We start from the raw sequence: 17941 nt of genomic DNA, 5'->3' as shown, positions 1-17941 counted from the left end.
CAATCCTCCCATGTTTCCTTCCATATGCTACATCTATAGCTTTTCTTCTTCCTTCCTAATTACAACCCTTAAATAGAATTCGTGCCTCATATCGAATTTACCGAGTATCATAATTCCTCCAGGTGGTAAAGATACCTCGAGACAAGTGCTGGGCATAGAAGCCACAGGGCATAAATCTGCAAAGAAGTAAAAAGCTAACCTTTGCAAAGAATATGGCTTCTCTCTCACTTACCAACTTTACATTTCCCTGTATGGCCCCGGAAGATGACTGGTTAGCCAGAGACGGGTAAGATTCCTCAAGGGAGGAACAACCTAAGACAGGCACAGTCGCAGGGGGGCCATCAGGTGAGAATTTGGGGATCAACAGAGGTGAGGCTCAGAACCTCACCCCCCCTGCTTTGAGAGAAATCTTCTGCATCCGTGGATGTCTTGCTGCCCTTGTCTAGCCTGGATTAATACTTAGTCCATAGGCACACACCTGATCACCTGATCATCTATATTTGCCTTCTTACAGCACTAAACTATGTTTTCTACCCTTATCTTACATCTACCTACCACTTCAGCATTTTATTAAAAATAAAAATAATAATAATAGTAGGAGAAATGTGGGATCAACATACAGATCAAGCACAAAAATCAAACGAATATTCATATTTGACCTGATTGTTTATAGGTCATATTGCATGATCAAAACCAAAAGTTTCTGTGATGACTGCCCTTGTACTGTTCACCATGTAAGAATTTATTCACTATGTAAGAATTCGTTCACCATGTAAGAACTTGTTCGTTATGCTTCAGAAGATTGGAGACTGACGAGAATTAGGCTTGAGATGGATTAATGATTGTACATTGAGCGTTGACCCCCCTATACTGAATTTTATTGTTGTTAACAACCATTTGATCAATAAATATGAGAGATGCCCTCTCAAAAAAAAAAAAAAAAAACACACAACATATGAAGAATGGAGGACAAGGAATAAGAAGGGAGAGCAGAAAAGAATCTCCAGACAGTGTATATAATAGCTCAATAGCAAGCTAAGATAGGCAGTAAGATACTATAGAAGCTAACCTTGAACCTTTGGTAACCACAAACCTAAAGCCTGCAATGGCAATAAGTACATATCTCTCAATAGTCACCCTAAATGTAAATGGACTTAATGCACCAATCAAAAGACACAGAGTAACAGAATGGATAAAAAAGCAAGACCCATCTGTATGCTGCTTACAAGAAACTCACCTTAAACCCAGAGATAAGCATAGACTAAAAGTCAAGGGATGGAAAAACATATTTCAGGCAAACAACAGTGAGAAGAAAGCAGGGGTTGCAGTCCTAATATCAGACAAAATAGACTTCAAAACAAGGAAAGTAACAAGAGATAAAGAAGGACACTACATAATGATAAAGGGCTCAGTCCAACAAGAGGACATAACCGTTCTAAATATATATGCACACAATACAGGAGCACCAGCATATGTGAAGCAAATACTAACAGAACTAAAGAGGGAAATAGACTGCAATGCATTCATTGTAGGAGACTTCAACACACCACTCACCCCAAAGGATAGATCCACCAGACGGAAAATAAGTAAGGACACACAGGCACTCAACAACACACTAGAACACATGGACCTAATAGACATTTATAGAACTCTACATCCAAAAGCAACAGGATATACATTCTTCTCAAGTGCACATGGAACATTCTCCAGAATAGACCACATACTAGCTCACAAAAAGAGCCTCAGTAAATTCCAAAATATTGAAATTCTACCAACCAATTTTTCAGACCACAAAGGTATAAAACTAGAAATAAATTCTACAAAGAAAACAAAAAGGCTCACAAACACATGGAGGCTTAACAACATGCTACTAAATAATCAATGGATCAATGAACAAATCAAAATAGAGATCAAGGAATATATAGAAACAAATGACAACAACAACACTAAGCCCCAACTTCTGTGGGATGCAGCGAAAGCAGTCTTAAGAGGAAAGTATACAGCAATCCAGGCACACCTGAAGAAGGAAGAACAATCCCAAATGAGTAGTGTAACATCACAATTATCAAAACTGGAAAAAGAAGAACAAATGAGGCCTAAAGTCAGCAGAAGGAGGGACATAATAAAGATCAGAGAAGAAATAAACAAAATTGAGAAGAATAAAAAAATAGCAAAAATCAACGAAACCAAGAGCAGGTTCTTTGAGAAAATAAACAAAATAGATAAGCCTCTAGCCCAACTTATTAAGAGAAAAAGAGAATCAACACAAATCAACATAATCAGAAATGAGAATGGAAAAATCACGACAGACTCCACAGAAATACAAAGAATTATTAAAGACTACTATGAAAACCTATATGCCAACAAGCTGGAAAACCTAGAAGAAATGGACACCTTCCTAGAAAAATACAACGTCTCAAGACTGACCAAGGAAGAAACACAAAAGTTAAACCAATTATGAGCAAAGAAATTGAAACAGTAATCAAAAAACTACCCAAGAACAAAACGCCGGGGCCGGACGGATTTACCTCGGAATTTTATCAGACACACAGAGAAGACATAATACCCATTCTCCTTAAAGTGTTCCACAAAATAGAAGAAGAGAGAATACTCCCAAACTCATTCTATGAAGCCAACATCACCCTAATACCAAAACCAGGAAAAGAACCCACCAAAAAAGAAAATTACAGACCAATATCCCTGATGAATGTAGATGCAAAAATACTCAATAAAATATTAGCAAACAGAATTCAACAGTATATCAAAAGGATCATACACCATGACCAAGTGGGGTTCATCCCAGGGATGCAAGGATGGTACAACATTCGAAAATCCATCAACATCATCCACCACATCAACAAAAAGAAAGACAAAAACCACATGATCATCTCCATAGATGCTGAAAAAGCATTTGACAAAATTCAACATCCATTCATGATAAAAACTCTTAGCAAAATGGGAATAGAGGGCAAGTACCTCAACATAATAAAGGCCATATATGATAAACCCACAGCCAGCATTATACTGAACAGCGAGAAGCTGAAAGCATTTCCTCTGAGATCGGGAACCAGACAGGGATGCCCACTCTCCCCACTGTTATTTAACATAGTACTGGAGGTCCTAGCCACGGCAATCAGACTAAACAAAGAAATACAAGGAATCCAGATTGGTAAAGAAGAAGTTAAACTGTCACTATTTGCAGATGATATGATACTGTACATAAAAAACCCTAAAGACTCCACTCCAAAACTACTAGAACTGATATCGGAATACAGCAAAGTTGCAGGATACAAAATTAACACACAGAAATCTGTAGCTTTCCTATACACTAACAATGAATCAATAGAAAGAGAAATCAGGAAAACAATTCCATTCACCATTGCATCAAAAAGAATAAAATACCTAGGAATAAACCTAACCAAAGAAGTGAAAGACTTATACTCTGAAAACTACAAGTCACTCTTAAGAGAAATTAAAGGGGACACTAATAAATGGAAACTCATCCCATGCTCATGGCTAGGAAGAATTAATATCGTCAAAATGGCCATCCTGCCCAAAGCAATATACAGATTTGATGCAATCCCTCTCAAATTACCAGCAACATTCTTCAATGAATTGGAACAAATAATTCAAAAATTCACATGGAAACACCAAAGACCCCAAATAGCCAAAGCAATCCTGAAAAAGAAGAATAAAGTAAGGGGGATCTCACTCCCCAACTTCAAGCTTTACTACAAAGCCATAGTAATCAAGACAATTTGGTACTGGCACAAGAACAGAGCCACAGACCAGTGGAACAGATTAGAGACTCCAGAAATTAACCCAAACACATATGGTCAATTAATATTTGATAAAGGAGCCATGGACATACACAATGGCGAAATGACAGTCTCTTCAACAGATGGTGCTGGCAAAACTGGATAGCTACGTGTAGGAGAATGAAACTGGACCATTGTCTAACCCCATATACAAAGGTAAACTCAAAATGGATCAAAGACCTAAATGTAAGTCATGAAACCATTAAACTCTTGGAGAAAAACAAACGCAAAAACCTCTTAGACATAAACATGAGTGACCTCTTCTTGAACATATCTCCCCGGGCAAGGAAAACAGCAGCAAAAATGAGCAAGTGGGACTACATTAATCTGAAAAGCTTCCGTACAGCAAAAGACACCATCAATAGAACAAAAAGGAACCCTACAGTATGGAAGAATATATTTGAAAATGACAGATCCGATAAAGGCTTGACGTCCAGAATATATAAAGAGCTCACACGCCTCAACAAACAAAAAACAAATAACCCAATTAAAAAATGGGCAGAGGAACTGAACAGACAGTTCTCCAAAAAAGAAATACAGATGGCCAAGAGACACATGAAAAGATGCTCCACATCGCTAATTATCAGAGAAATGCAAATTAAAACTACAATGAGGTATCACCTCACACCAGTAAGGATGGCTGCCATCCAAAAGACAAACAACAAATGTTGGCGAGGCTGTGGAGAAAGGGTAACCCTCCTACACTGCTGGTGGGAATGTAAATTAGTTCAACAATTGTGGAAAGCAGTATGGAGGTTCATCAAAATGCTCAAAACAGACCTACCATTTGACCCAGGAATTCCACTCCTAGGAATTTACCCTAAGAACGCAGTAATGAAGTTTGAGAAAGACATATGCACCCCTATGTTTATCGCAGCACTATTTACAATAACCAAGAATTGGAAGAAACCTAAATGTCCATCGGTAGATGAATGGATAAAGAAGATGTGGTACATATACACAATGGAATACTACTCAGCCATAAGAAGTGGAAAAATCCAACCATTTGCAGCAACATGGATGGAGCTGGAGAGTATTATGCTCAGTGAAATAAGCCAAGCGGAGAAAGAGAAATACCAAATGATGTCACTCATCTGAGGAGTATAGGAACAAAGGAAAAACTGAAGGAACAAAACAGCAGCAGAATTACAGAACCCAAAAATGGACTAACAGGTACCAAAGGGAAAGGAAGTGGGGAGGATGGGTGGGCAGGGAGGGATAAGGGTGGGGAAGAAGGGGGGTATTAAGATTAGCATGCATGGGGGGGAGGGAGCAAGGGGAGGGTGGGCTGCACAACACAGAGAGGACAAGTAGTGACTCTACAACATTTTGCTAAGCTGATGGACAGTAACAGTAATGTGGTTGTTAGCGGGGACCTGATATAGGGGAGAGCATAGTAAACATAGTATTCTTCATGTAAGTGTAGATTAAAAATTAAAAAAAAAAGAAGAAAGAAAGAAAGAAAGAAAAGGGGGATTACTCCTTGATAGGATAAAACTATTGGTAAATCAAAGATCACCGCATGCTTTAAATATCCCTAATGTTGATCACTTAAAGGGTGTCAGATGATCAGCTATGGAGGTACTTTTTTCTGGTAATATTCCTTTCTCTTAATAAAAAAAAAAAAAAAAAAAAAAAAACAGCAGTTACTGTGTGCTGACCTCCAATGAGTTCTGCACAGTGGTATAGAGGGCATGTCAAAGTGTGGGCAAAGGGTCTGTTTGTTTCTATGCAGAAGATCAAGGCCTAGCTTGGATACCCAGAAAATGAACTAAGATACGATATGAGGAGGAGCTTCCGGCATCAGCACTCTCTGGAGGACTTGTGCCAGGGGATGATCATCAAAAAGCCTCCACAGGAATCCGGACGATTCTGCGGTTGTGGCTGTATCCAGCCACCGTCTCCTGGACTTGCCATAGGAATGAGGAGGGAGATGTCTAGGCTGGCATGTGCATACAGTGAGACAATGAATTTGACCGGATCTGTACTGTTGGAACTCAACCAGGAGTTGGGAGGGGTGGAAGGTGTAGCACTCCAAAATCTTATGACTATAGACTATCTACGGTTAAAAGAACATATGGGATGTGAACAGATCCCAGAAATGGGCTGCTTTAATTTGTCTGATTTCTCTCAGACGGTTCAAGTACAGTTGGACAATATCCATCATATCATAGACAAATTTTCACAAATGCCTAGGGTGCCTAAATGGTTTTCCTGGCTTCACTGGAGATGGATGGTAATTATAGATTTGCTTTGTTTATGTCACCGTATTCCTATTATGTTAATATGTGTGTGCAAAGTAGTTATTGTTTAAAACCTATACATACTTAAGGTACTCTACAAGAAGATATGTCAAAGAAATAATCAATCCTCCCATGTTTCCTTCCATATGCTACATCTGTAGCTTTTCTTCTTTCTTCCTAATTACAACCCTTAAATAGAATTCGTGCCTCATATCGAATTTACCGAGTATCATAATTCCTCCAGGTGGTAAAGATACCTCGAGACAAGTGCTGGGCATAGAAGCCACAGGGCATAAATCTGCAAAGAAGTAAAAAGCTAACCTTTGCAAACAATATGGCTTCTCTCTCACTTACCAACTTTACATTTCCCTGTATGGCCCCGGAAGATGACTGGTTAGCCAGAGACGGGTAAGATTCCTCAAGGGAGGAACAACCTAAGACAGGCACAGTCACAGGGGGGCCATCAGGTGAGAATTTGGGGATCAACAGAGGTGAGGCTCAGAACCTCACACCCCCTGCTTTGAGAGAAATCTTCTGCATCCGTGGATGTTTTGCTGCCCTTGTCAAACCTGGATTAATACTTAGTCCACAGGCACACAGCTGATCATCTGATCATCTACATTTGCCCTCTTACAGCACTAAACTATGTTTTCTACCTTTATCTTGCATCTACCTACCACTTCAGCATTTTATTAAAAATAAAAATAATAATAATAATAAAGGGAGAAATGTGGGATCAACATATAGTTCAAGTACAAAAATCAAACGAATATTCATATTTGACCTGATTGTTTATAGGTCATAATGCGTGATCAAAACCGAAAGTTTCTGTGATGAATGCCCTTGTACTGTTCACCATGTAAGAATTTATTCACTATATAAGAATTCGTTCACCAATGTAAGAACTTGTTCGTTATGCTTCAGAAGATTGGAGACTGACGAGAATTAGACTTGAGATGGATTAATGATTTTACATTGAGCATTGACCCCCCTATACTGAATTTTATTATTGTTAGCAACCATTTGATCAATAAATATGAGAGATGCCCTCTCAAGAAAAAAGAATAAAATACCTAGGAATAAACCTAACCAAGGAACTGAAAGACCTATACCCTGAAAACTATAAGACACTCTTAAGAGAAATTAAAGAGGTCACTAACAAATGGAAACTCATCCCATGCTCTTGGCTAGGAAGAATTAATATTGTCAAAATGGCCATCCTGCCCCAAACAATATATAGAATTGATGCAATACCTATCAAATTACCAACATCTTTCTTCAATGAACTGGAACAAATAGTTCAAAAATTCATATGGAACCACCAAAGACCCCAAATAGCCAAAGCAATCCTGAGAAGGAGGAATAAATTGGGAGGGATCTTACTCCCCAATTTCAAGCTCTACTACAAAGCCACAGTAACCAAGAAAATTTGGTACTGGCACAAGAACAGAGCCACAGACCAGTGGAAGAGATTAGAGACTCCAGACATTAACCCAAACATATGTGGTCAATTAATATATGATAAAGGAGTGATGGGCATACAATGGGAAAATGACAGTCTCTTCAACAGATGGTGCTGGCAGAAATGAACAGCTACATGTAAGAGAATGAAACTGGATCACTGCCTAACACCATACATAAAAGTAAATTTGAAATCGATCAAAGACTTGAACGTAAATCATGAAACCATAAAACTCTTAGAGAAAAACATAGGCAAAAATCTCTTAGACATAAACATGAGTGACCTCTTCTTGAATATACCTCCCCAGGCAAGGAAAACAAAAGCAAAAAAGGAACAAGTGGCACTATATCAAGCTGAAAAGCTTCTGTACAGCAAAGGACACCATCAATAGAACAAAAAGGTACCCTACAGTATGGGAGAATATATTCATAAATGACAGATCCAATAAAGGGTTGACATCCAAAATACATAAAGAGCTCACACACCTCAACAAACAAAAAGCAAATAATCCAAATGGGCAGAGGAGGTGAATAGATAATTCTCTAAAGGAGAAATTTAGATGGCCAACAGACACATGAAAAGATCCTCCACATTGCTTGTCATCAGAGAAATGCAAATTAAAACCACAATGAGATATCACCTCACACCAGTAAGGATGGCTACCATCCAAAAGACAAACAACAACAAATGTTGGTGAGGCTGTGGAGAAAGGGGAACCCTCCTACACTGTTGGTGGGAATACAAATTAGTTCAACCATTGTGAAAAGCATTATGGAGGTTCCTCAAAAAGCTCAAAATAGAAATGCCATTTGACCCAGGAATTCCACTTCTAGAAATTTACCCTAAGAATGCAGCAGCCCAGTTTGAGAAAGACAGATGCACCCTATGTTATTTACAATAGCCATGAAATGGAAGCAACCAAAATGTTCATCAGTAGATGAATGGATAAAGAAGATGTGGTATATATACACAATGGAACATTATTCAGCCATAAGAAGAAAACAAATCCTACCATTTACAATATGCATGGAGCTAGAGGGTATTATGCCTAGTGAAATAAGCCAGGTAGAGTAAGACAAGTACCAAATGATTTCAGTCATATGTGGAGTATAAGAACAAAGAAAACCTGAAGGAACAAAACAGCAGCAGAATCACAGAACCCAAGAGTGGACTAACAGTTACCAAAGGGAAAGGGACTGGGGAAGATGGGTGGGAAGGGAGGGATAAGGATGGGGAAAAACAGGGCATTACAATTAGCATGTATAGTGTTGGGGGAGGTTATGGGGAATGCTATACAACACAGAGAAGACAGGTGGTGATTGTACAGCATCTTGCTATGCTGATGGACAGTGAGTGTAGTGGGGTGGGGGTGGGGGACTTGGTGAAGGGGGAGTCTGGTAAACATAGTGTTCTTCATGTAATTGTAGATTTATGATACCAAAATTTAAAAATAAATAAACTCAAAAAAAAAAAAAAAAAAAGACAAACAGCAGATCCCACAGTGTCCCATCTGGGCTTTGATGACATCTCAGGCTTGGGTTTTTAAAAGCATTCATAGCTCTTAGTACATGACACCGTTTTTGTAAGCACTCTCATGTATTAACATCTGTATAGCGATCCTGCAAGGGGTACTGATGGTGCCATTTTACAGGTGAGGACTGTCCTCAGTGAAGAGCCACCAACCTGCACTCCTACCCCCTCCTGGGGACCCGTGACTTGGCCACATGGCCCACCTGTTGGCCAGCCCAGCACCAGGGCTCCCTGCAGCACTGGGCGAGCCCTTGGTGAGGACCTGGCCCCCCAGCCTCCCCTGCGCTCAGACGTGGCTGCCCCAGCCCCACTGTCGGTCCCCAGAGCCCCTCTGGAAGACCTCCTGCTGCTGACGCCTGGCAGCCTTTTTCCCAAGGAAACAACCTGCCAACCCCATATCCCCCAGAGGCTCAGACTCCAGATCCCATCCTACTGCCCAAAACCGACTGGTTGGGCACTCTTCTGGAAGGACACTTTTTAGGTTGAGATTCTACCTCTTGGTGACTTCCCCCACAAGCTCCTAATGCTCAGAGGCCCCTGGAACCCCGTGCCATCCTTTCCCTGGGGCTGGTCCTCTACGGGAAGTGAGTCCACAGCTCCTGCTGCTATCCTTCCCACTGCGGCCAAGCTTGAAGTCTGCTTGCCGTCACTCTCGATGTCTCAGGATCTGGTGCCCCGGGGCATCTGCCTGTGCTGCGCCTCTGCTTGGAACCACCATCGCCTGCTTGCCGGTCACTTCCCATCAGACCCCCCAACTCCACCACATTGCTGAAGCACTCTGCACCCCTGGTCCGGTGCTCAGGCTGTGTGAATACGACATTAGCACTTGCTTCCCACCCTGCAAGCCCCTTGGGGACAGGGCCTGGCCCCTTTCTGCTCACCATACATTCCACTTGGATGCTCTCTGGCTGGGAGCCACAAGCCAAGTGGGATAGCCATTTACTCAACAAGTACTGCGGGCCAGGCTCTGTGTTACGTGCTGTGGATATGAGACACCTGTATGGCTATGTGGACACATGCCCCTCCCCACTTTCAGGCACACTCTTTTACCATGCAGCCCAAGACAACATCTTTTTTCATTCCTACTCACCTGGTTTCTCACCATCACCCTTGGTCCAGGATAATAGGGTTGATGCCGCTTCCCCAGCAAACACTGCCAGCCACTGCAGCAGAAGGGAGGTGGAGAGCTTAGGAGCACACACCAGTCCTCCGAGATGCTGCCCAGAAACTACACCATTTCTTCCTTGTTAAAATGCAAGTGTATCTGATCCATTCAGCGGTTATTGCCCCATTCCTGAGTGTCTAGTGGGCATACCTGGCAACTGTCAGGATCCCTTCTTCAACTCTGATCCACTGGGTGAGGACTCCAACAGTTGAAGAGCTATGGGTGTGCTCCTGAACTTCACTTCCCTACAGAGAATGGAAACAAGAGGCAAAACTGTATCCCTGGGGACTTCAAAGATAAATGTCCTCAGACTTGAAAGCAGTACAGAACAAGCTCTCACATTTCCGAGTAACTCACCTGTCGGAACAGTGCTGTCTTGGGACTCGAAGGGAAAACAGCCTCAGCAGGGGCCATCAGAGAGACAGCGTCTTGACTGGAGTGAATTGCCCAGCCCAGCACTAGTGCGCAGCCACCGACCTGGCTCATAGTCTTTCCCTCCAATCTGTAAGGTCCACTGATGTGGACCACCTTACCCAGCACCAACAACAACGTGCTTCACAGGAAAACCCCAGGGCTGCACTGCTTGTGTTCTGCTACAGCAGTCTACAGACAGACTGACATTTTGCTGACTGGATCTGATAAGCAGGAAGCAGCAAATGCTACAGATTACACTGATTCATGGGGAGTTACCGACAGCTTGAGAAGATGGTCAAGGACTTGGAACAGGATTGAAAGTGAGTGACAAGATCTGCTTAGGGACAGACCCCTCAAAATGGACATACTGTGAAGATCTGTGTCCACACATGCCCACCACCTCTACAAAGGATGCTCTTAATGACGGGGAACAAAAGTGCACATCTGGTGCATGTCAGCATCCCTGCTTGTCAGACCCATGAACTAAACAGCCATCAAGACAAGTGGAAGCTAAAATAGGCTCACCGTCAGACTTGCCTTGACCAAAGCCCCCAGGTTAACTATGGCTCAGTGCCTAACAACAGAGTCCAGCGCTGAATCCTGGAATGGCACTTCCTAAGACCAGCTAGCCACCTCGTGGCAGGGTGACTGCACTGGGCCTCTCTGTGATAGAGAGAACAGAGACTTGTCTTCACTGGAATTAACCCTTATTCTGGGTATGATTTGCTTGCCCTGCCTGCCACGACCACCACCACCACCACCACCAGCCACCGTCATGATGTTCCACATAGCCTTGCTTCTGATCAGGAAACCCAATTCACAGCAGAGGACACCCACAAGCAGCGGGCTCGTACCTGCAGACTGCCTGTTCTTACTGCACCACCCACCACCTGGAAGCAGGTGGGCTTACTGAAGACTTGCTTGTGGTGAAGGGATAGGGCTGTCTTCCAGGAACTGGGGACATTAAATGGTGCTGACTCTGCACAGCCAGCACCTCCAGGTCTGAGGGTTGGCACTTTTTAGTATTATACTTAACTCAATTGCCAACTTTTCGTAGTCCTGTCCTGAAAACCGGGCTTTGCCAGTTGGAGATCTTAGACCCCAAGAAGGGAGCTCCCCCAGGACACCACATGGGTTCTATTAAAGCTGAAGGGCTGGCTGCACTGCGGTACAGGACTAGGCCTGGAACCCATAAGGATTCTCTGGCGCCTCTTGGTGTTTCCATGAAGGGCTGTGAAGGATCTTGCGACCATAGGGACAGGAACAGACACTTCAGAAAGGAAGGCCTGGGTTGGCCTGGTGAAGAGCAGCTGAGGGCAGTTCCCAGGGCAGGCGAGTGGCAGCAGGAAGTCTGTGCCATCAGAGAACCAAGGGCCGTGCTCGTCTTGCTCGCTTGCAGACGCTGCAGTCATCACCTGGAGCCCTCACTACAAATGCACCTCCCAGGCCCTGTGATATACCGTAGCAGGAGTTCCTGCATTTAAAGCCTCTCAGGGATCTCCTATGACATCAGACCAAAAGCCCATAGTTGTCCTGAATCCCAGATACATCACTATCCTGCCCGAGAGAGGAAGCAGCTGAAAGCAGCAGGGGGCCACTCATGAAAAAATTAGGAAATGCAGGGCACATGGCCGCCCACCGCGCCAGCACAAACCCCAACTGCAGCTCCAGCTGCTGAACTCGGGGCTTCCGTCTCAGCAAGGCCTGCCCTGGATGGCGTCCACGGGCCGGCGTCTCACCCTCTGCTCCATCTCACTGTGGCTGCCACAAGTAAAGGCAGAGCCAGCTGACTTTCAGGACAAAATGCAACTTTATTATGAGAGGAAAGACTACAAGCCAATAAGAGGGGAAAGAGACGAACAGTTCCTCAAAATGACAGGTAAGGGGAGGTGTGAACATCTTAATAGTAAAACTCACAGCACAGTCACTGGAATTTTTTCCTTACAACTTTTGTTTTCAAAGTTATAGTAAATCAAACAGCCACATGAACTGTCAGAACAGCTACTTTATCCCATGAAAGCAAAAGCACCGAGCCCAACTAGCGCCACTGTGGGGGCAGGTGCTGCGGGAGGCCTGGCGCAGAGGCCGCAGCCCCACAGGTGCCCCTCTCCTGGGAACACCATTCAGCCATCAAAAGGCGGGCAGCCCTGTCCACTGTTCATGGGGACTGCTGAGATGACAGCCAGCATCTCAGAAATACAGGTTGTTTTCATTAAGCTGGGGATGTGGAGGGGGTCACCAATGACTCATCAGTGGTCAGATGCACTTGGTAATAGACTTAACACCAAGAGAGCCTTTTTCCTGAATTTGGTAACTGGATAGGGAGCCCAAAGAAACGAAATTCCCAAACCCATGTACTCTTTTGTTTCTAACAAGGCAAATCAAATGTGTACAACGGTGCAGGTGGCTGGGCAAAGGGGCTGGAGCTGGCAACAGAGAGCTACATGCTCAGAACACCAGTGCCAAAGAAACAGAATGAACATGGGTGCAGAAGTTTAAAATAACGTCTACAGAAGAAAAACATGGCCTCAATGTTCTTCCAACCCTAGCGTTCTTGTGTAGCTGAGCCTCTGAACACCAGCAGAGATGGGAAGGGGTGCAAGGGAGGACACAGGTGTGGGGACGCAGGGCTGGCCAGGCCAGAGGTCATCTGCCAGAAAACCCCAGACCAATGCGTTCACTCTGTCCCCGGTGCATCTAGGACGTGCCAGGAGAGCAGGGAGGCTGTGAGGTAGCACATGGCAGGAAGGGACTTCAGTGGCTCAGAAAGCTACAGGCCAATGTCAGCTGATTCTCCTTTCCACAGATTTGTTCCTTTTTGAAAAACAACACCTCTCCCAAAAAGAACCCTTCATAGCACAGTCACACACAGAACTCAGGCTCATGGGGCTATTTCTGAAGATCTGTACCCATCCACACTTCTCTGGTAACACCTGCTATTTTAAAACATGTTTTCTTTAAATACAGAAACATAACTGAGCATCAGCCGGGCAAGTGCCTGGACAGCCCCGCCACCAAGGAGCGTGTCGTGTCATGTCACACACGGTGCCTCTGCAGCACGGCTCTGCTTTACAGTGCTTCATGCACCTAATGCCTTCCACACCTCGCAGCATCTCCTTAGCCCCTGCTGTCCCTGCCCCCAAGCCCTGACTTAACCAGTTATCAAGCCAGACCCCGCCCTACCTAGGTGTCTGTGCACGGCCTGTCAGCTAAGAATAGTTCACACATTTTTAAAGAGCAAAAAAAAATATAAAAGAGCCTAATATATTGAAATTCAAATTTAAGTCACCATAAAGTTTTATTAGAACACAGCCCCGCTCATTTGTGTGAATTATCTGCGGCTGTGGCTGAGACCATTTGGCTCTTTGAAAACCACATGCTGGCCCATAAATTGAATGATTCCATTCTTCTCCAGGAACAAAAATTCCACAGGCTGCACTCCCAGGACAAGCATTGCTTTTTGCACAAACTATTAAAGCAGCTTTTCCTCCCCCATGTCTCTGGGTTCTGATTTCTCAGAAACGGATAAACAGTCTAAGTTTGGGTTTGAATATAGACACATGCAAGGTATCTTACAAGAACAACGCCCAGCGTTCCAGCTCCTCCACAAGGACTGAGGCCACACAAGGGAAGCAGAGGCCCTCGGCCATGAAATGCAGTCTCCACAGAAGCCACCCCAGCTTCTACCCACACCACCCAGCAGCTGCTGGGATGGCCGGTGGGATGGTGGCCAGGAAGAACACGAGGAGAACAATGGAACCACCAGATGATTCATTTCGTCAAAACATCAACAGGAGAGAGACAGGCAGATTCAGCTCTGCAGCATCCGCCAGTTTAACCAGGACATGGATGCACACTGGGGGTGGGGGGAGGGGAGCGATGACAGCACCACACTGAAAAGCAAAACTCACTCTTGGGAGCAAAGGAAAAACTATCTACATTTCAGTATAAACTCAGTAATTCATTCACATTACTACCAGTACATTTATGAAATTCACCATTTGTGGAAAAAGAGAGAATGGGTGGGGGATAAGAAAATGCCTATTTCTAGAAAACCGAGAGAGGTGACGCTTCCGCATGCAGCTCGATGCTAAGTTATCTGCAGAACAGACGTGCCTGGAAGCCCAGTTAGTGTATTCAGTCCCGTGGGCTCTGGGAGGCCCTTCTTACAGCACAGAGGCTGAGCTTCACACTTAGGTACACAGACGCGTGCAAAGTCCTTATCCCATACACTGCCTCCTTCACTTTACTGCTTTAATGGATCCATGCTTTTTAAATGGGCTGGCGCCCTTTTAAACTCTGCAGCTGTGCAGCGGAATGAAGCGCCTGGGCAGGGCCGCCCCACGCCCCCATTGCCCACAGGAGGGGCCCAGGAGTCGTGCTGGTAGCGTGTCTCCTCTGCCCCCAAGGGCATGCCCGTCGTTCCACTTTTCTGTTTGCAGCCACCAGAGCCATCCTGGACCGTGCCTGCCATACCCACGGCGATGCCAGGCACTGGCTGCGGCCCCACCTCGGGCCAACGCTCTTCTGTGTGGGCGGTGTGGTCATGACATCGGGGGCTGGAGTCGTTCGGAGACGGAGGCCGAAGCGCCACCTTGACTTCTCCCGACCAGCTGCAGATAAGGCTACTCGTATTCCAGGAACTGTTTGTGGTAGAACAGCAGGTACCTGAGGACAGAGAGCGTGCTTACACACTGATCACGGGAGGCTGAAGCAACACCGGCCTCCCCAGCCAGAACCACTGCACCAAGGCCTCAGCGCACAGCTGCAGTCTGATATGTCAGCTGGGTGTTTGGGGTTCTCAGGCCCCAAGGAGGGTCCTCAACAGGGTAGTGGCAGTGCCCCCGCCTAAGGCCCCCGCATACCAGAAAGCTCAGCCCTCGCACCCGGCTGCTCCCACCTATGACTGCTGCGTCCTTTGCGTTAGAGCTATTTTGCTAAGTTTCCAGCACTGGATTCCAGTCTAAATCCACCCTTCCCACTGCCACAGGCTGTCCTCTCAAACGCAACCCTCTCACACGGACCCGAGGGGCCCCCCATGGCCGGGCTCACGGCAGCTCGTCACTGGAGCCAGGAATCCGACAGATGGTCTCACAGCGAGGCCTCAGTGAAGCTAAAGGATAACGATGAGACGGGAAGGAGCAAAGCAGGTGCAGGGGGGCTGCCATGGAAGCAGGGTGCCGACTCCCATGATCAAGTGAGCGGCCACCAGCATGACCACCTCAGGGTGCCAGGCCGGGGATGCCCTCCTATCCAGTGAGCAACTGAGGCTGGTGTCCTGTCCAGAACAAGCCTCATCACTTCGACAAAAGAAGCGAACAGCCTTGAACAGTCCTAAGCACAGCCGTGCCTTGGGCTCTGCTGCCCACGCGGAGAAACCGGCTGCCGGCTTGACGTACCCCTCACTGTCCAGCACATCCTCGATGCTGGCCTTGGTGATGATGGCGTCGTCACACTTGAACCACTGGTCCTTGTGCTGCCGGATGAAGCTGGTGTAGTGGCCACTCTCCAGGGTGCCTTGGTGGTTGACTACTGCAAACAGGGAGTATCTGGTCCGGGAGGAAAGGGTAGATGGAGCAGTTAATTTACCACCACCAGAAACCAGTGAGAAGCCTGCATAGTAAGGGGTAAGCCCACTGACCCCAAATGGTGACATCCCAGGGTTCATAGGTGAAGGGGGGGAAGAAAGGGCCTGCCTGGCCCCCACTCAGCTCTCTGCATCGGGAGACAAGGGGCCACTCTCCCCTTTGGTTCTTTCTACCACACCAAGGGTAAGGAGGACAATGACGGCAAGGTCAGGGGCCCAGAGGCCCAGAATTCAGACACTGAGCTTCCACTCTAGGACTGCAATGGCCAGGCTGACCTGGGTCAGGGGTCAGGACAGAGCGTTTAGGGTGCAGGTGAAAAGCCCCCTACTAACGGGAGTCTCAAGTATTTTCAACAAGGGCCATGGGGCAGCATGACAGAAGGCCAGGGGCCAGACACAGGAGCTGTGTCACCGCCACACACAGATGGAGTCACCTCCCCGGGACACACCGGCAGGCTGCCCCCATCCCACACTGCACCCCCACCCAGAGAGGTCTGTGCACACCCACAAGCCACCACTTACTTATTATCATTACTGAGACTATCTGGTGGCTGCTGGTACTGCCCATTCATTCTGCTCTCTTTGCTGTAACAAACAACAAACTCAGCATCTTGTAAAATCATTAACCAAAGAGCACGGCTTGAAAGAGAATACCAGTATTCCTGGGGGCCCACCACACCAGACGCCACACTGGGGCCCCACAATGCTTTCCAGTTCTTCCAGCCACTCTGCCTTCCAGGAGGTCACTCCCGTGCTACGGTGGGGAGCCGAGGCTCAGGCTGGCAAAGTGAACCATGCAGGGCATACCTCCTGCAAGGTGCAGAGCCAGAGCTGGCCCAGACCTCCCAGCTACACCTCCCAACAGGGACTGGAGCGGCCCCCTGAGGAAGCACTGCCCTGCCAATGCCTGTTGCTTTTGGCCACCAGCTTGTGGTCACCTGCAGAGTGGCCCAGGGAGCCAGTATGTGTGTGCTCTATAAGTTTGTGTCATGGTTATTTCCGAGGGCAAATTTTAAGTGGTCTATGATATAAAGATCTGAAACTACAGAGGTGGAATCTGTAACTGAAAACCCAAGCATGTTTTATCTGTATCCAAAAGGCACCACCAGCTGAAGCACAGCAGCCTCCTCACTGTGGTCCTACCTTGATGACTGCTACAGGGAAACCCAAAGCTAGGACAGCGGATGGGGAGCAGCTCAAACTGAAGTGTGTCTTGGGTTAAGATGAGGATAGTGACTCAGTCTCAGCAGCTGTGGCTACAGCCACCTCATCAGGGACCCAGTGCCATCACTGACCACTGGAGCCACAGCCCTCCCGACACAGAGCTGAACAAACCCCCCCATACCTGGATGCCATGAAGGGGGTCATGTCCAGCTCCAGGGGGAAGGACACATACGTGGTAATCTTCCGCCTCAGCTTGGCTGAGTGTTCAAATCGCTACAGGGGAAGAGGAGAGAGGGGAGGAGGGAAGCTGTGGGCTCCCCCATAGTGCTTGCCTGCACTTCCCAAAGAGGTCTTTTCGTTCACTCTGAATTGATTTTTGGCCACGTCCAGGCTTTCAGATTCAGTAACAGTACCAATCCATGTAAATTTAAGTGATGAGGTTGAAGTCAAGTCTTCAAATTACGTGATTATTCAAAGTGATAAACACCAAGTGTACAAAGAAGTCACCTCACAACAAACCCAGCAAAGTGCAAGGTGGCAGATAACAGAATGAACATC

The 17941-nt window shown here is 46.0% G+C and overlaps 1 protein-coding gene across 2 annotated transcripts in view; it reads right to left on the bottom strand.

Moving 5' to 3' along the window:
• Positions 1–12423: 12423 nt before the first annotated feature.
• The window catches only part of USP22 (ubiquitin specific peptidase 22), a 53672-nt gene continuing 48154 nt past the window's right edge, over positions 12424–17941 (bottom strand). For both annotated transcript variants that reach the window (XM_037027267.2, XM_037027268.2), the window contains 4 exons: positions 17565–17656; positions 16742–16804; positions 16032–16181; positions 12424–15300 (listed from right to left, as the gene is read on the bottom strand). In XM_037027267.2, coding sequence (XP_036883162.1) covers positions 15258–15300; positions 16032–16181; positions 16742–16804; positions 17565–17656 — 348 coding nt within the window. In that variant the 3' untranslated portion in view covers positions 12424–15257. The remainder of the gene's footprint in view (positions 15301–16031; positions 16182–16741; positions 16805–17564; positions 17657–17941) is intronic.

Source organism: Manis javanica, chromosome 4 (assembly GCF_040802235.1).
Source record: "Manis javanica isolate MJ-LG chromosome 4, MJ_LKY, whole genome shotgun sequence".
Lineage (NCBI taxonomy): Eukaryota > Metazoa > Chordata > Mammalia > Pholidota > Manidae > Manis > Manis javanica.
Note: the sequence above shows the minus strand (reverse complement) of the source record. Positions and strands in the feature narration are given on the sequence as shown.